The sequence below is a fragment of the Podarcis filfolensis genome (genome assembly GCF_964270895.1).
Source record: "Podarcis filfolensis genome assembly, chromosome: 11".
Taxonomy (NCBI): Eukaryota; Metazoa; Chordata; class Lepidosauria; order Squamata; family Lacertidae; genus Podarcis; species Podarcis filfolensis.
In genome coordinates, this window is record NC_139613.1 from 29424001 (window position 1) to 29443733 (window position 19733).

The 19733-nt window shown below is 44.5% G+C and overlaps 1 protein-coding gene and 1 long non-coding RNA gene across 15 annotated transcripts in view; one reads left to right on the plus strand and one right to left on the minus strand.

Moving 5' to 3' along the window:
- Positions 1 to 17858, minus strand: part of ARHGEF28 (Rho guanine nucleotide exchange factor 28) — a 135910-nt gene extending 118052 nt beyond the window's left edge. For 3 of the 14 annotated variants that reach the window (XM_083577324.1, XM_083577338.1, XM_083577337.1), the window contains exons 1-2: positions 17672 to 17826; positions 4889 to 4932 (exon numbers count right to left, since the gene is read on the minus strand). In XM_083577324.1, coding sequence (XP_083433450.1) covers positions 4889 to 4921 — 33 coding nt within the window. In that variant the 5' untranslated portion in view covers positions 4922 to 4932; positions 17672 to 17826. Of the gene's footprint in view, positions 1 to 4888; positions 4933 to 9620; positions 9945 to 17671 lie in introns of those variants that run through there. The other 11 variants (XM_083577322.1, XM_083577323.1, XM_083577325.1 and 8 more) reach the window with 11 other exon arrangements.
- Positions 10005 to 13253, plus strand: LOC310745258. The gene is made up of 3 exons (XR_014540039.1): positions 10005 to 10174; positions 10383 to 10630; positions 13120 to 13253. It is a non-coding gene; the product is annotated as an uncharacterized lncRNA (long non-coding RNA).
- Positions 17859 to 19733: the final 1875 nt, after the last annotated feature.

The window sequence follows — 19733 nt, forward strand, 5'->3', positions numbered from 1 at the left end:
ACATGCCTCTGGATACCAGCTGCTGAGGGGTGCTGGTGAACAGAGTGCTGCTACACTCATGTCCAGCTTGCAGGCTTCCCACAGGGATCTGGTTGGCCATTGTGTGAACAGGATGCTGGACCTGGTTGCAATCCAGCAGACTCATCTCATGTCCTTAAGAACCCTCCTTTATTAGTCATACATTCCAGGTCTTGGACATAGCACACTGAAAAGTTGTTGGTGTTGGCATCCATCTGTCACTGGTAAGTGATTATAGTGTTTACATCAGCCTTAACTCATATTAAGGCCTGTCTATGGTGCCAGTTCCCTATTTACAGTATATAACAGAAATCTCTCAGTGGAATACTTCGGGTTACAGATACTTCAGGTTGTGTGTTTTCGGGTTGCGCACCGCGCCGAACCCAGAAGTACCAAAATGGGTTACTTCTGGGTTTCGGCGCTCGCACATGCGCAGAAGCGCTAAATCGTGCTTTGCGCATGTGCAGAAGCACCAAATCGTGGCCCGCACGTGTGGAGATGCGGCGCTGTGGGTTGCAGACACTGCGGGTTGCAAACGTGCCTCCCACATGGATCACGTTCGCAACCCAAGCGTCCACTGTACACTGATGGTCTTTCTCTGCCTCCAGCTCCTCTCCTGTAAGGCCCAGCATTCAAATGACCTCCCCAACCCTGAGAAAATTTTTTCCAAATCCTTGCAGAAATAGTTTTAGAGAGCTTAAAATGGGGTGGTGCTGTTTCTAAAACAAGGTGAACATTGCTAAATGCAGTGCAAGTCCTCTTACATAATAGGCATTTTACATAATAGCAGGTTGGTGTTGGGATTCAAGCATGCCAAAGGGCTTGTGCTTACCCACTGGGATATCTGATCTGTGTGGAAAGGCCAGAGATGGCCCAAGGCTTTTTCATTACAGTCAAACCTCGGTTGTCGAACATAATAAGTTCCGGAAGGCTTCCGAAACGTATGACAACCAAATCGTGGCTTCCAATTGGTTGCAAGAGTTTCCTGCACTCAGAGGAAGCCAAGTCGGACATTTGGCTTCTGAAAAACGTTTGAAAACCGGAGCATTTACTTCCGGGTTTTCAGCGTTCAGGAACCAAAACGTTCCAAAACGGAGCCGTTCGGGAGCCAAGGTCTGACTGTACTCCTCTTGTCTTAAAGAGATTTGAAAAACTATATTACGGTAGGTTTCTCATCCGTCTTACTATGCCAATTGACTCTTTTAAATGACTAGGACCTTGGGGAGGGAACAGAGATCCATTGTAGAGCTAGTGGGTCAATCATGGGCATCTCCAGCTAAAAGAGGTGGCAGCAGGTAATCTACAAGATTCTAGGCCGCTGGTGACAGTCAGAGTGGTACTGGAAGTGCTGGGGTACAACTCAGTTTGTACTGGACACTGATGTGTCTGTATGGGAAAGAGTAGAAGAGAGAAAAGGAAACCTCCAAGTTTCCTAGACTGTCCTTTCTGACCTTCCATGAGGTGCTAAACTGATACTCTTACTGACCTCATTTTCTACTTCCATCTTCATCCTCACCTTGGGAGAGGAGACATTTTGTGTGTCTCTGCTGCTGAGATGCAAGAGAAAGCACAGCTCAAGGAATCTCCACCTCAGTTAGATACAACTAGGAACTTTTCTATCAAGCATGCCTTTCTAGTAAATAAATGTAGATTTCTTACTTTCCTAAACTCAGAGGCTCAGTGTGCTTTTATCCAGGGTAAAACACACTCCTCCAACAGGGAATCAGTATGAAGTTCAACTTCTGAGGAGAGCTTTAGCTCCAAAGGCCAACAAGCAGAATAGGGAACCAGTGACCCTCAAAATGTGGCTGAATTACAGCTCCTGTCATCCTTGGTCATTTACTATGCTGGCAGAGACTGATGGAACCTGAAGCCCAACAACATTTGGAGGTCCGCAGGCTCCCCATCCCTGCACTAAACAATACTGAGCTAGATGAACAAGTAGACCAGCTTCATCTGTTCCTATGAGATCAGTATTTATTTAGAGTGACCACAATCGGGAAAACCTGTTCCATGCACTCAGATTCTTCCATGTGGCCAGTGGGAATGCACAACTTCCTTTCTTCCTTTGCCCACCACCATGCTATATCAGGGAATGATGTGAACCAGGCCAGGAGTTTCTAAAGCAATTTGCCACACAGCTTGAAGGGGAGGTAGAAGGCTATGATGAATTCAATACCAAAGAGATGGTTATATGTGTCTCAGGGTTAATTAGATTGTGGCAAATAGTACTGTCTCTCCTGAGCCACAATTAGCAGCATGATATGTGATGCATAAGCAACTCCATTTAATTATATCTTTGATTCAATAATCCACTTGCACTGTGGCTGCAGAGCCTGCAGATGGAAGGATCCAATGGAGCCCGGTTGTTCTCTCTCTCTCTCTCTCTCTCTCTCTCACACACACACACACACACACACAAAGGCCACACAATGGATGTTAGAAGGAATACCAGTCCATGCCTTTTATATCCCTCCCTTTCCATGCCTTACAAATTAATTGTTCTCCAAGGCAGGGAGAGGGATGGATAAAGATATGAAGGGTTTGTGCACAGACCTTAGACTGGTGTCCTCCAGCTCTTTTGGACTACAGCTACTTTCAGCCCCAGCCAGTGTAACCAATGGGCAGGAATGCTGGGAGTTGTAGTCCTAAACGGTTGTTAGCTATCCCTTCCTTAGACTCTTGTTTCTTCTCTCTCCCATCACACTGCTTCCATGACACACATATCCATGAACGTTTGTAGGTATAGATATAGTCCTATCAGTAACCTCTGCCTGCATGGTGGATTGTGCCCACTGTAACTACATGATTTCTGGAAAATACATTAATTCTATAGTGACAACAACAAAATCAGAATTTGACTACCTCAATAAGCATGACAGTTATAAAAATAAAAAGCATCAGTTTTTCATGATGAAGTTAATGGCTTTTATAAAAATATTTTATTGTCTTAATTATTCACCTCAAACACTGTCAATCTATGACACCAGTCCGTTGTAGATAATCTCCTTCAGACCTCATAAAATGACGTTTGTTTAAGGCTGAAGTTGACTCAAAACCAGTGCACTCCACATTCAACACAGTTCTCAACTTAAAACACTGAACTCAACAACTTTCCTTTGACTTCCATCTTGCTAGTTTTCAAGACAATATTTTTATTGACTCACCTGACATCGAGTTATGTTTAGGTCAATTTCTTCCTGGTGCAGTAAGTCAACATAAATAATCAGCCTCAACTGAAATGATCTGCCTCCTCTGAAAAATCAAATCTGAAGTCCTGTCTGCATCTGGTTCGAAAGTATCAATTTTTTCGAAGTTATGCGGATTCTATCCCACTTTACAAAAAGGATGGAAACTCAAGTAAAAGAACGTTTTCATCATCTGTCTTAGAAAAATATCGTGACACTTTGTAGTCTTCAGAAACCCAAATGTATAGAATTTCAACCAAACACAACAGGTCAGAAATCTATTCCATGAGAACGGACAAAGGAACCACTCTCAGTGCCTAATTTAAATACAGGTCTGATTGTGTATCCCATGAAAGGCACACTAATAAGGCAGGAGTTTCTCTAATGGAAGGAACTCCCAAGTGGTTTATATACTGCTTTAGAAGCCAGCAATGGGCAAGCCTTGGCACAACATTTTGCTGTTTCATCAGTGGGGCAATTGTGACTGATATTCTCTGCGTGGACACCACTGCTTAATCCTATGCAAACTAACTAAGGAGCAAATCAAACTGAATCAGTCAGACTTACTTCTGTGTAAGAATGCATAGCGTTGCACTGTAAGGTGTCTTTAACTCAGCAAGAGCCCAACAGAAAGCAAACAAAAAACAAAAAAAACCACTGGCAAACTAAACTGAAAGCATGCATTAAAACCCAAAACTATTGATCAAAGCAGTTGTGTAATAATAATACAGACAACTCTTTAGAAAGGTTTTACTGCCTCTTTTTCCATCGCTCCATCCATTCTGGCTTTCCCACCACCACCTTCCTTCTGTCACCTCCTGAACTTAAGCTGAGGAGTGCATAAAATTGGACTAAGGACCACAGGTTTCCCATCCCTGTTCTAGTTAGTGAGAACAAACCCTGGTCAAACCATGGTTTCCAATCCTGGTCTGTATAATAAATTACAGTTTAAACAAACCCAAGTTCCCAGAGTTTGAATACTATGGGAAACTGGGTTTAGCTTAAACTGGGAGCAGAAACTCCCAGTCTCCACTTCTGGTACCTAAAAGAAGAGTAGAAACGAGATGATAGTGCAGAATCTAAAGCCTTTCCATGGTGGTGTTTCTGGATGTTGTTGGATTCCAACTCCCATCAGGCTAATGGGAACTGTAGTACAGCAACATTTGGTTGTCACCACATTGGCTGCCCCATACTGTACAGAGAAACCATGGTTTCCCCTTACGTCTGAACAAGGCCTGTACGTTTAACAATTGTATGCCAGCCTGAGTCACAATACCCTTTACTTGTCACTAGCATGACATATAGAACTATTTTTTTACAGGAGAAAGAAGGAGAAAAACAACCATAATGGAAATGTTTATCTTCTAAAACCAGGAAGGCTATTTTCCTGCCACAGTTAGAATATCCATTGCAAATTCTGCCAGCTGAAAGGATAGAAAAGTACTGTGATATTTATGTCAGAACGTGAAAACTATTTCAAAGCTACTTCAGAAACACATGCCCCAATATGCATGAAAAGTGCTACTGCTACACCAGCTCAAATGAGATAGTAGCATTCAGTGGCTTAAAGCCTCTGTCAAGCAGGGAACATAATTTCTGCTTCATTCACACTGCTTCTCAGTAAGACCTTCCTGAAAACAAAAGGACCTTTTAGGGCAGAAGCCTAACACATTGGAACTTACATAAAGAGGTACTTCAGTGCAGCTCAGTTCCATCGTTGCAGCATCTACAAATAGAGGAAACCAAAGTAATTATCACACACTTTAATTCAAGGCATTGACACTATTCTGTGCATTGTTCTGAATCCAACGCTCAGCCTATCACCATGGCATCTGAATTGCTTTCCAAGCAAGCAATTTCCGAGTATCTGTAAAAGCCACTCCTCCTTGTACATTTCTCCATAGCCAAGGGAACATGGCAGGTACAAAAGCAGAATTGCAGGGGGAAAGTTATACCAGTTTAAAAAACAACTGGTTAAATTTAAACGCATTTGCAGAGCATCAATATATCTTTGCTTCACTTTCCATGAGATTATTCACTATAAACCTGTACCTTGGCTTATTTCGGCTCTGTACTGTATATTGTTATCTATAGTTTAGAATCATAGAATTGTAGCATTGGAAGGGACCCTGAGGATCATCTAGTCCAACCCCAAGCAATGCAGGAATATGCAGCCGTCACATATGGGGATCGGACCCGCAGCACTGACATTATCAGCACCACGCTCTAACCAACTGAGCAAATAGGATACTTTCAGTAAATGTGGTGAAAAATTCAGGGATCAATATTGTTTTGCTCTTGTTTTCTTTACCACAGGTGAAAAGTATGCTCAATCGGTTTAAAATTCCTCAGTTAATAATGCCACACATTTTTCACCTGTCATAATTATCCATTGGCGTTCATTCACATAAATTATGTTGCATTTTTTTAAAAAGGAATTGACCATATTTTTGATAGGGGTGCTTGTTTTTATTAATAGATTACGCGAACATATTTTGAGTAAACTATTACTCTGAAGTTACAGTTTAAAATAAGTTGAGAGAAGTCGGCAGTTCTTCAGCAATTATCACAACATACTCTGTCATTTTGCTTGCTGCCTCACCCATCATTTTGCACAAACTCTTATACTGCCCCCAGCAAGCTTTACACTTCAAACAGCAAAGCAAGGTGGATGTTCGCAAGTAGGAATGGTTGAATCTGCCACTTCTTCATTTTTCTCCATATTTCCACATCTGTTTGTGATTTTTTTAAGTCCTCCTGAAAATTCCTCAGCATTGTAGTGTGAATTTCTCCTAATATAACCACCATTGTGTGTGATTTTGTCTAATATACACATATTTGCGAAACAATTTACCCTAATATGATGTGGTTTTGTATGCTAATTTCAGTAGCATACCTATATTAAGCACACACTAATCTAGTATATCCAGTTTTGTAAACATTACTCAGCAGGAAAACTGCATTGCAAAATTCAAATAAGGATTTAATTTCGAAAGATTCACATATTGTTTTGGAAAGTTCACATTAGGTAGGCGCACTTTTCTCCCTTATCCCTATTTGCAAGTAATTCTACTCACAGTTAGGCTGAAGTAGGAACCGCCTGCTTCAAATAACAAGCTACCTAGAGTCCTTTCCCCCTGTTGATCTGCAAAGCAGATCCCCATACAGTTGATTTCATTCAAGGAAGGGGGTCTGTTTCTTTAGACTCTTTCCCAAGAGAGATATTGGACTAGACCACAAGTTTCTTGCTTGCCAGGATCAGCTTACAGAAAACCTCTTTCATTGGAGGTTTTAAAGCAGATGTTGCAAGGCCGTCTGTCAGGGATGCTTCAGTTGTGATTCCTACATTTCAAGGAGTTGGACTCGATGACACCTGGAGTCCCTTCCAGTGATACAATTCTATGATTCTAAGATTCCCAGCCTGCCATGCTACTCTATTCCAGCAGCTAATCTACTTACAACCGCTACAGTTATACCTCATGTTACGTCCGCTTCATATTACGTTCTTTCAGGTTACGTCCCGCTGTGACCTGGAAGTACCAGAAAGGGTTACTTCCAGGTTTCACCGCTCACGCATGCGCAGAAGGGCAAAATGGCGTCAAGCGCATGTGCAGAAGCGGCAAATCGCAACCCACGCACGTGCAGATGCACCGCTGCGGGTTGCATTCTTTTCATGTTGTGAACAGGCCTCCAGAACGGATCCCATTCGCAACCAGAGGTACCACTGTACTTACAAGTTGTCGAGTGCCACAAGCTGAGCATTTACTCATGAGTAATTCCTGAGCTGCAAATGCTCAGAAAGCAATGGAAAGCAATCTGAAGCTCCTCACCTAATGGCAAGGAGTAGCATTTCTAGGATGTGTAGACCTGCTGACTGCAATACTGAGTTTTCAACTGAGTAACTCAATCTTCCCATTTGGCAAAAATATAAACAGTTATAAGACGTTGAACAGTTTGCCTTCCTTCTCCCATCACAGCCACAGTGGGCAGCCTAAAAAATATTTTATTTGAAATCAGTTCAGGTTGGGTGTGGAAACAAAATTTGGAATGATTTATCATTTAGCTGATAAATGTACTAAGCAAAACACTCCCACAAAAAGAAACAAAAATTGGACCTGGAACAAAAAGTCTGCCCTAAAGGAGGTCACCTTCATTCAGAAATGGATTTGTTAGTCAAGTTGAACATTTTCCAAAATAAATATGCTTCTGTTTTGCACAGTCTATTATTTCATACCATGTGGCATCAATGAGTCAGAAATTGTTTAAACATTTCTTCTCTCGTGGATGCAAATCTACCTGCGCCGTTTCCACTGCAACAAAACAAAACCGATTCCTTGTTCCTGTAAGCAGTATTCACTAAACTGTTGCCATCCAGATTTTTTGTTTTTTACTACAACTGCCATCAGCCCCAGCTAGAACGCTACAAAGGGCTAATAAGGACTGATTCACACATTACATTACTTATGTACACAGAAGTAAGCTCCACACAGGGTGGAGGAAGCCCAGAGCAAACTTTCTTTTCACCGTGAGGGCATTGTCAAGCTAGCAAACAGAAGTAGCAGCTGCCCAATTAACGCAGTTGCAGCAAACAGACCACGAATGCTGTGCAGAACTCAAAAGTCGAAGAACAAACGGTGGTATTCTGTAAAGTCCTACTTAAAGTAGACCCACTGACATTAATGAACCTAGCGCTGTCATCATGTGCATTAACTTCATTGGGTCTACTCTGTATAGCTCTACCATTAAATATCACCCAAGCATGCGCCATGCCTCTGCTTTGATCACCTCCAGATATATTGAGTGCAGGGTTCCCTACTATTATGGTAGCCTCTTATAAACATTGCCCAAAAGAGAAGTGCCTCACCAAAAAAAAGCAGAAAAGAGGGTGCATATTTGCATAAATTTTGCTGCTTTATAGGTGTAGATGCATATTTTTTTAAAAAATACTATAATTTAAATAGAAATACAATGCCATTTCACCACAGTTGAGGATTTTTAAAAAAGAAAATTTCAGACTGCTGCAGAAATGTAGAGAACCAAATTTAAGATTGGAAAAGATGAGAAGTGGAGAGAACTGAAATTAACACAGATTCTTCCATCCCTAGTCCCAATACAGCAGCTGAACATTAGTTGACTCTCACTGGCTCTCCATGGTATCAGGCAGAGATCATTCACCATCACCTGCTAACCTGAACTGGAGAAGGCAGGGATTGAACCCTGGGCCTTTTGTGTTCTCAGCATGCACTCCACCCACTAAGCCATGGCCCCTTCCCAGAGGAGATGGTTTTAGGATTGCAGCCTTAAGCCATTCAACCCGACTCTGCTCTTTAAGATATGCAACTAGAGACACTTTAAAATTATTGACAGCCACAGTGCTGCTTTGCCCAAACAAATCCCATACACAACAACAACTTTGCACATCACCCTTGTTTGTGATATTCAGAGTAGATCCACTGGAATTAGTGGACCATTAATTTCAATGGCCTGCTCTGGATATAACTAGAGTTAGTTATCACCCATATCCTGGCAATGGAACAGACATGTGATAGCTGTTCTTACATTACACTCGCCTGCATCTCAAGCAGCATCAAGCCCCACACTAAGGACTCTCAGGAACATATTATGTCTTCCACGCAAAAGGACAGCAACCATTGTTTAAAAACATGCTCATTATTTCTTTTAAGCAAGCACCAGTAGTCACACATTAATAATGGTATTTCCTGAAAGGGACGTGCAACAGGACGCATAATGGATCCTCTTTGGCTTCCTGCTCTTGTGTAAGATCTTACTAACATCTGAAGAAAAACAGCAGTGTTGGTCTATACACTGTTTCGGGGACATTTACAGCAGCAAAAGGGGGGGGGGGAATTGCATGTGCTGCCTCAGAGATGAAATGAAGATACTCTAAAGAAACAGCTCCAAGACTGTGAAAAAAGATCAGGCTACAGAACCCTCAAACCACACAATTTCCCCCTGTGGAACATATGATGGAGAAACTCATGAAACAGATGAAGTGGGAAGGACAGGGCAGATAGAATGGGGGTCAATCATCCTCTGAGGCAACATGAGAATTGGCCTTTTCTGTGGTGGCTCCCCATTTGTGGAATGCTCTCCCTAGGGCGTTGCGGCTGGCCCCTTCATTGCACACCTTAAGGCACCAGGCCACTGGATGGTTGCCCTCCAATGCCCTTTTAAATGTGCTATGGGAGGGGGGTTATTGGTTTGCTTTTCTTCTTATTTTTATTATGCAGTTTGTGTTTTCTATATTGTAATATTATGTTGTGAACTGCCCTGAGATTTATGAATGAAGGACAGTGCATAAAATTAATAAATAAAAAATACAATAAAAATAAATAAAATCACAGCTGAAAGGATTGTTGGCCACCTCTGGGGATGTACTCTCCCTCCTCTCACCTGCATCATCCTTTATTGCCATTCAGGCTTCTTGAAACCATGAAACCACAGCTTGTATGGAGCAATTTAGCTGCCATAATTTCCTGCCTTTTAGGGTGAAAGCAGACCCTTTCCTGTTAAAGCTAAGTTGTGGCAGGCCTGACCAGGGCCAGATCAAACCATTTTTGCCACCTGAGGCAAGGCAGAACCTGCCAATGCTACACCACACAGCACTGCTGGTTGCTACTTACTGCACCACAGAGAAGCCACCCCAGGTCTCACAAGGTTTTGCCAAGATGCCCACTGAGGCAGATGCCGCCAACAGGGGAATTCCAGAAGCACAGCAGTGGCTGGCAATGAGGCTGGGGTCTGGGCAAACTGTCACCTGGGCAAACTGTCACCAAACTGCCACCTGAGACAACTGGCTCAGGGTGACTTATGTTAAGGCCAGCTGTGGGCTGAGAAACTGCTCAGCAGACGACCAGTTTGGGGCTTGCTCAGGATGAAGGATTTTCAAGTTTTCTAGAAGCGCTGTGTATCAAGAAAGTTCCCCACTGACAGAGCCCCAAGAAAGGGTACGTTTTGCCTGGAAGTGCAAAGCACATTGTGATGAGATACTAAATGAGAACCAATTTTTAACAGAAAGAATGAGTTAGAAGATTATTTTAGTGTGCGCACCATTAAAGAAATCAGATTAAGCAAAGTACACAACAGGGAAGAATACTTGGCTAAGTGATCACATGTACAGATTCACTTTATTTATCCTTCCTTCCTCCCCCTAAGAAACATTTATGCTGCTATTGTTTGGAACTGCACAACACCCGCCGCCACCTGCCAGCTGCTTCGTAAACTGAAAGGGAAAAGAAAACAGATATTTAAACACAACACCCCAGTGATGGCAAAATAACTTCAGAAGAGGGATACATGGAGTCTGGCCTCCCATCCACATCCTGCCCATTTGGCCACATTAAAAAAAATGGCATTTGTAAATATATAAAAATAAAACACCTGTATTGCAAAAAATTCTAGAGGTAAGAAAAATGGAAGAGTAACTGAGTGGCTCTGTGGGTTAAACCACAGTGCCTAGGACTTGCCAATCAGAAGGTTGGCGGTTCAAATCCCCACGATGGGGTGAGCTCCTGTTGCTCGGTCTCTGCTCCTGCCAACCTAGCAATTCAAAAGCACGTCAAAGTGCAAGTAGATAAATAGGTACCACTCCAGTGGGAAGGTAAACGGAGTTTCCGTGCACTGCTCTGGTTTGCCAGAAGCAGCTTAGTCATACTGGCCACATGACCCGGAAGCTGTACGCCGGCTCCCTCGGCCAGTAAAGCAAGAAGAGCGCCGCAACCCTAGAGCCGGCCATGACTGAACCTAATGGTCAGGGGTCCCTTTACCTTTACCTTTAACTGAGTTCCAAACTGCACCTCTGCCTTCTGAATTTTCACCAGGCATTGCCCACATGCATTCAACCCTTATCATCACAGGGTGTAACTGAACATTACAAAGGGCATGGGTTTACCATCAACTATGGCAGCCCCAGGCTGAATTCCATCTGCCGTGCAATTACATCAGAGCATGGAGTCAACTGTACTAGACAAGTGGAAGGAGGCAGCCCCATGTCCCTTGTAGCATTTACTTCCACCTTATGAAGAAGGCAGGAGCTTGCTTTTTAACCAAAAATGTTCACAAAAACATTGCTCAACATTAGAAATAAAGGATTTCTTCTGGGAATTAGGACCAAATTTGCTTGGCTATAGGTAGGAGTCCTATTCCTCACCACCACCACACCCAATTGGTGAATCAGCAATAGCTTCTTAACCAAGGGTGTGGCATTTCATAAGCTCACAGGCTGCCACTAATAAAGTTTCTGTAATCAGAACTTGACAGTCGCATTAGCAATATGTAAAAGCGGAAAGGGTACTGGGGCATTCTCCCATGGCCACATTAGCAGGGGGGGAACCTGGCAGGAACATTTTTGTAGGCTAAGAGTTAAGCAGAAGCACTCCAACAGACACATCTTACCCTTTCTTTCTTTTCAGGTGTTTCATGTATTGTCATTAATGAAAACACAATACAAACACACAACACAAACACAATAAAAACACATCAGAGTTCACCTGAGGGATCACCTCAATGTTGAAAACAAATAAAAGGGGGGGGATCTAAAGTTAAAGATCAGTTCCTGAAAAGTTTAATAAGAGCTGTCCCAAATTACAAAGCTGCTAAGCACCAAACTACCCATGACCTGTGATTAGACTCCTGGCAACTATTTTTCAATGCTTAGCAGCAGCTGCAAGTACCTGTAAAAACTCACTTGGAGATGTGGTCTTAACAAAGCAAGACTTAGGTGCAGGAATCCAGAACCCCTCACTTAGCAGAACAGGGGGGTCCCCAAATGAACCAAGGCTGGCTTGCCACATTGTGAAATAATGTATGTTATCATCTAAAGAGCACCCCAGTCTATTAAGCCCATAGTCTATAATGACCTAACTGCACCATGGCTGCGGGTGAGGAGGGCAGTGTTAACCCTTTTCTCCTCCACCTTCCCCCCCCCCCCATTTTGAGGCTACTAATACTCTCACTGAAGGGGAGGAACAAGCAGGTGTATCAACTGGGACAATAGCATAGGGGTGAGGGCTAAACACCTCTCCAAGTTCTACTGCTTTGAGGCCATCTACCTGCTTGCTTTGTAGCTTTAAAAAAATATTGGGAAATCATGGCTATCCCACATCATGTGTTGGGATCATTCAATAAATGCCACAATTCTATCCATGCCAAAACACATGCATGGATTGACTTTCATATTCTGAACATACCATTCTAACGTACTCCATTGCTGTCTCAAGTGTACTGGAAGGAGTTGTTTCAATGACTCCCTGTGCTGGCAGTCTATATAGCAAATGTTTTGCTGACCTGGTTTCATATGGGAGATTTAAATGGTCTTTGAACATCTCGTGTGGTATCTATATGGGTGTCTGGTGGTTCTTAATGCAATAGAGGTATCCTTTGCAATGCACAGATCAGCGTATTAGCACTGCCCACTTTCACTGGAGGGACGTAGGTGGCGCTGTGGGTTCAACCACAGAGCCTAGGACTTGCTGATCAGAAGGTTGGCGGTTCGAATCCCCGCGACAGGGTGAGCTCCCGTTGTTCGGTCCCTGCTCATGCCCACCTAGCAGTTCAAAAGCACATCAAAAGTGCAAGTAAATAAATAGGCGGGAAGGTAAACGGCGTTTCCATGTGCTGTTCTGGTTTGCCAGAAGTGGCTTAGTCATGCTGGCCACATGACCCGGAAGCTGTACGCCGGCTCCCTCGGCCAATAAAGCGAGATGAGCGCTGTAACCCCAGAGTCGGCCACGACTGGACCTAATGGTCAGGGGTCCCTTTACCTTTACCTACTTTCACTGGACTCCCCCCCCCCCCGCCATAGCATCGTATTTCCCCCCTTCCCTGCATCTCCTATAAGGGGGTTCATGTTTCCATTGAAAGCTCTATCTTTTTCCACACTTCCTTCTTCTAGGTCAAAAAGTGATCCTCGGTGTGAGCCTGCCAAGCCACTTGTTACGCACATTGCTTCCTTTTCAAATCCTGCTACTTCAACCCTTCTTTTAACAGCAACAACAGAAGCATCACACATAAAAGCATCTTAAGTTATTCCCATTTCTGTCTCCTGGGGAGGGCCAGCAGGGACAAGCCTTTCAAAGAGGAAACAGTTTTGCACGCTGGATACTAGAAATAACGATCAGTCTGGGAAGTCTAGTTTGCTCAAAGGAACAAGCAAGCCAGAAATTTAAATCTTGCGAACAAGCCAAACAGCACAGAAAAAGCACACCAGGTAGACTGGGGGATGAGGGTTGTGTTTTACAACTCTCTAACTATGATAGCTTCCTCATTTACATTTCCCCCTTTAACTGTGGGAACTGAACTTGTTGGTTCAGTAGCAATAATTCTCATTTACAGTTTAATGTGCTGTAACATAATCCTACGTTCCAACTAGCAATGCTTAGCGAACGTGTGCCAAGAGAATTTGCATAGCATTTAATTAATGGACCAGCAAATCTATAGACATTATGCAATCATTTTGATGTGGCTGACTCCTAAAGAAGCATGCATCTTTATTCTGTTACTCGATTTGCGTCATCTGAGCACCACCTCTTACAGTGAGCTTTTATACTTGGGTAACAGCAGGCATGCCTAAAGTCCATTTCGTGGGCCCAATTCGTCCCGCTGGTCAATTCAATCCGGCCCCCGTGGCAGTATATGTCCTGGGGTAAAATCCTTTAAAAAGCTCAGCAACTTTGGGGTAAAATTGTAAAAAAAAAAGTTCAATAACTGTGGTCGGCCCTCACGCATGTTCACTTCATCAAATCTGGCCCTCTTTGAAAAAAGTTTGGGCACCCCTGGGTAACAGCAAGTGACCTCTCCTGGGCAGTGTTTAAGGAGGTCCTGGACTGCCCAGATGACAAGACACACACCCCTCTGGGCCTCACTGATGTGACCCAAAGGAAAAGCAATACATTTAGCATCTGCATGGTTGCAGGCGTCATAGATGATGCCTTCCAACTGCAAACTCTATAAAAAACAAACAAACCCATATACATTTGCATCAGTACTGCAGGGCACATCCCATGTCTATAAATTCTCCCAAGGTTTTCATGGTACACAAGAACTCTTGGTGGAAACTTCTATCTGCTGTTTTTATGTGCAGGTTTTGCTGCTTTATCTTGCTTTGTTAGCACTGCATGTACTGCATCACAGCACTGCATAATGCTTTAATTATTATAAGCCTCCTTGAGGTCATTTTACAGTGAAAGGCAAGGGGAGACTTATTGATGAAAAAGTCAATAAAATTAAGAGCATTTCCCTTTTCAAACTGTACACGTGTGATTGCTAATAACTTGCACACACTTGAAAGGGGAAAGCCACAAGCACACATGTCCTGGAATTCAGTCTCTACAGCAGGACACAGAATGCATCACCTTCAACGGATGGGTGCAAATTGGGGGCACTCTGGAGAAATGCAACATGTACAGTGGGTGGTTATTTTATATCGGGGGTAGGGAACCTATGGCCCTCCAGATGCTGCCAGACTACAACTTCCATCATGCCTAACCATTGGCAATGGTGGCTGTTGATGGAGGGAGTTGGGTATGCGGCATTTCTGGGCATGGCATGGGGGGGGGCCTTCCTGACTAGAATATGGTAATCTCAAAGCAGTGGCTCATACAGAGATACAGTAGGTTGCCTACCCTGGAGGCAGGTTAGTCTGCTGTTTCTCTACATCAGGTACGACTGAACGATTCAATTCAGAGCTGAAACAGAACGACCCAACCCATAGGAAATGCTGATTGGCAGGAGGCAAGCACAGAGCAGTCATTCTGACAGTGTTAGAAACTCAGATATATAAGCTATGGGCCAAATGGCTCCTTATACCAAGGATACAGTCACCAAAATGGAATGTCTAGTTGTCATTTTTTGGGTAAGACAGCTCTAAAGTCTTGTTTTTCAAATGATGGGCTGACTGTGATTGATTCTCAGTTAAACATCTGGCTAGTTCAGATGACAAGCTTGAGCTCGCTTAAGAACTTTGAGAACTTAAAAGAAGAAAAGTCACTTGATCCAAGGACAGTCCACATATATATCAGTCTACATCTACCTCTTTTTCTGCACAGAAAAAGCATTTCGGTGCCCAAAATTCATTCCGAGCGTTCAAATGAAATATAGCAAATAGAATTCTAGAGGATGTGTTGCTTGTGTGTGAAAACAGTCAAGATCCAACAATCCCCAGGCATGCACCTCCAGATGGTGACCCATCCTGACACCCAGGCATCTTCACTTAGTTGCCTGCGGCCAATAGACAGGTGCAAAAGGCGCCTGGCGCCTGGCTAATTTCGAACACTGGTCACTCATACAGAAATGCAACGGACCTCCTCCTCCTCCTCAATGAGCGGTGGGGAGGAGGGAGATACTTCTGCTATGTCTTTGCACTGACAGCCACTGGATGATTCAACTGGCTCTGCAAAAGGGACAGAAGGACCTATCCACAATGCTGACAGGAATCAGGTGGAGAGAAAGCAGCCACTCAAACATGCAGAGATGAAACGAGCAGCCTTCTCCTTGCAAGCTCCTTTAATAATTTAATTCGTTTATTTCTCACGCAACACCAGTTTGGAGAATGACTGACATGTCGGGCTTGAGGTCATGTTGAGTGTGCTAGAGCTTGACAGGTATCACCCTTTCTGAGTCCATGGTCAGAAGCAACCAGAAAGGGTGGCGATTGTTCTAGGTGGAAATCAGTATGCCAAATAAAATAAAGAAATTGAAACAGCAACCCTTAGTTTGGCCAGCAACCTAGACTGCAAGACACTTGACAGGTGAGAACTCCAGCCAAAGTAAGGAGGCCTAACAGTATATGCCTCTGAGGGACGGAGGGAGGCAAGGGGATAAGGGCATGGGATGGCAGAGCCCTGATCCTCCAACAAAGGTGACACCAGAGGAGGCTCCTTAGGCTGCAAGTTCATTTTGGTCAATTGCAAAATCTGTTTGCATTTCAACTTGTTGCACTGTAAATTGTTCAACACCTCTTTGGGAAGGTGGTGTGGTGTTTTTAAGCGCAGGCATTTTGAGACTCCAGCTGCATTGTGCAGATACCACAGGTGAGCCATGCATGAAATTCACTGTGAAATCAAGTTTGACATGCTACATATGGCACCAGTGCAGACAAGTCCCAAGTCAGAAGAGCTAGGTTATATAGTACAAGACTGAGACCAGCTAGCAGATGGGGCTGTACTGGACCTGGAAAATAGGTGCTGCAAAGACATATGCATCTATGTATCCCTTTGAGTCACACAGAACTCTTAATCAGGCAGAAGGAAACAGCAAGTGTTCACAGGCACACTGGCCCAAACACCGCCACGACTATTACATGCGCCTTGCCTAATCTGCCTTAGAGTAGGTCAAAGGTAGGGGATCTGTAAACCAGCCAGCCTGGCCAATGGTCAAGGATTATGGGAGTTGTAGTCCAACTACATCTGAAAGGCCACAAACTCCCCATCTCTAGACTAAGCAGTTGAGTTTCTCCTGGATCCGCAAAATAAGATAAAGCAATATGTTATTTTACTAGACGAAATTCACCCTGTTGCGTAGATGTGTGCATGCAAGCCTTCAAATTACACAGAACATTTCATTAGACCTAATGGGAAAGTAGCTAATCCTTTTGGAGAAGAGTTGAGCAAACTTCAGGCTTCTCAGAGCTTTGTTTGTGTTTAACTTCAACCCCAAGAGCCACCAGCCAGAATCCTATGCAAAAGACACACAGAATTAAATAACACCTCTGAGCAAATGCTAAGCCTAGAAAGGTGTTTTAGTACTTGTTTTGAACAGAGCCAACTGTCCTTACACACAAAAATCCACACCTGCTTGGCTTTCATCATTTCAGCAGCCTAATTTAGGTGAGGAAAGTTGCTTTTCTTGTTGCTATTGTTAATTGTTACTGGGAATCAGAAACCCTCCCCAGTCTACAGCAGATCACCAGGCAGATCCCAATCTACCGTCTGCCCGCCCCTGTTTCAGAGTATATACACCTGGCAAACTTGGCTGCAAACACAAAATGCCACCACTGCACTGAAAACTTCAGCTAATCTTTTTGAAGAGAGTCCTTTTTCTCCCTGGCACCCCACACACTGACCTGGCAAGGTTGTGCCACCGTTTTATGTGACAGGCAGCTATCCCAGAGGCGAGCCTTTCCCCCATCACGCCTTGCCGCAGCAAGAAGCTACATCGGTTGGATTTCTGCCTCTCACTGTCAACAAAGGCAGATAAGCTTTTGCCAGGGGAAGGGAAGGGAGGGCGAGCGGAGAGGTACCAAACCACCAAAACACTGCCTTGGCATAGCAAAAAAAAAAAAAGCTGCGCCTGTTGAATTGTTGCTTATTAAAGCCAAAGGCGCCAAGGGAAAGAGAGAGATGAAAGACACCTGCTGAGAAAAACAGCAGAAAGCCAGACTTTGGAAAAGTCCCTTCTCCCCCAGCCCCGCCAGAAAGCGGAGTCCCAACCCCCGGTGTAGGCATTACCTGTTGCTGGCTCCCCCAGAGGAGTCCCGGAGTGGCCCTTGGAGCGCAGCCGGGGGCCGAAGAAGCGCTTCGGCGCCACCTCCGAACTGGCGCGCCCTCGAGGGGTTCTGCCTGCCCGGCACCGTCGCCGGCTGCTGCTGCAGCTACTGCTGCGCCCGAGGAGGCTCCCGAGGGGCGGAGCCGGGCGCCGCCTGCCCGCCCATCCTTCCCTCCCTCCCTCCCCGTCCGACTTGTTGCTGCCGAGCGCCGGCAGGGCTGCCCCAAGCGGCCAGGGAGCGGCGGGGCTTCTCGGCTCCCCAGAGCGCGTGTGAAAACTCTCCCGGGCAGCTGACGGGAGCCGGGCAGCGACCTCTTGCGGGCCGCCCTGCGCCAAGCAACGGCTGCACCCGGGCGACGAAAAAGCCCTGAAAGGTGCCGGGACAAGCTGAGGCAAAATGTGGAGTCGCCTCTGCTGCCAAGATGGTGCCTTGGGAAGGAGACTCTTTCAGGCCAAATGTACTTAGTGCCCGTGGATTAGGACCACGCCTAGAGTCAGCCCATTCACGCCTATACCTCCGTAATGCCGGCTCTGACTGGCAGTGGCTTTCCAGGATTCTTAGACAGGCGTGTTTTCCCCCCACTCCCAGCCCTGTCTGGCGATGCTGGGACTCGAACATGGGTCCTTTCGCATGCACAGCCCTTCTTCCCTTTCTGGGAATCCAGCCCTAGATAAGAAAGATGCAAGTTTGTGGCCATTTTCTGGAAGCAGGGCTGGCTTGGCTCAAGAGGCAGTGCAGTGCAGTGGTTAGCGTGTCAGACTAACCACAGACTGGGAGTCCAGAGTTCAAATCCACCCTGGGTGACTTTGGGCCGCTCACCGTCTCTCAGCCTAATCTTCCCTCACAGGGTTGTTGTGAGGATGCAAGTGGGGAAGGGAACCATGTACACCACCATGAGATATAAATGTGATTAAATTTGTTGCTGCCAGTTTAAACTTGCTTCCAGTTCTTGCACTGAATCGCCCTTGGGGGCAGCAGATGGTTTATGAGATACAGGGCATTAGCTTAAGGCCAGCCCAGGCTGGACTTCATGATATAGTCCAAAGAGAACCTGGAGGATTCTGTTGCAGTCGTCCGATTGTTCCTGTTATTTGTGAAGAGACACGGCAAAATAATATTTGGGCACCATTGAGGGTAGAGGTTAAATGACTGGGGAAGAGACCACTTTGCTCGTGCGCTTATCTGCCTCACAGGGAGGAAGAGGGAGGGGGGGATACAAGTGCAAGACATCCCATAATAAAGTTGGGACTTCCCTAGTTTGATTACAGACATCCATGGGACTCACAACTTGGAAAATATTGGGATTGTTCCACTGGATTGCATAGCATTGCTGCTAAGACGTAATTGCAGCCCTGGAGCACTGCCACAAAGATGCACAAGGGACACTGATGCAGCTGTGGAAGCATTTATGGAGAAAGGAGAATTACCCTGCACTATGTACTCAAAGTCAATATAACTTAAATTGTGATCAAATAATTGATATGGGCATGGATTCTCACATTATGACCCAATCAACCAGTCTCTTTATTATGGTCAATCACCAGTATTCACACATTATTTAAAGCACAAAAGAACCACCCAAACCAATTTGTGTGTTCAAAGGCCCTTTCCACAATTGAAAGTAACCACTTATTTCTTTTGGCCACTGTTACAGCTAATCAAACAGGTTGGGCCAGTTTATGAAGCATTACCAAAAAAAGAAGTAGTGAATAGCATTTAATCAAATGATGGTTTAACAAACAAATGACTACATGAAACACAAGCAACAATAGCTCTATCATATCACTCTGTTTGCTTTACAAATAAAAACAATATCTTGTCTACTGTTAAGAGTTCAGCATTCTTGACTATACAGTGGTACCTCAGGTTACAGACGCTTCAGGTTACAGACTCCACTAACCCAGAAATAGTGCTTCAGGTTAAGAACTTTGCTTCAGGATGAGAACAGAAATCACACGGCAGCAGCGGGAGGCCCCATTAGCTAAAGTGGTACCTCAGGTTAAGAACAGTTTCAGGTTATGAAT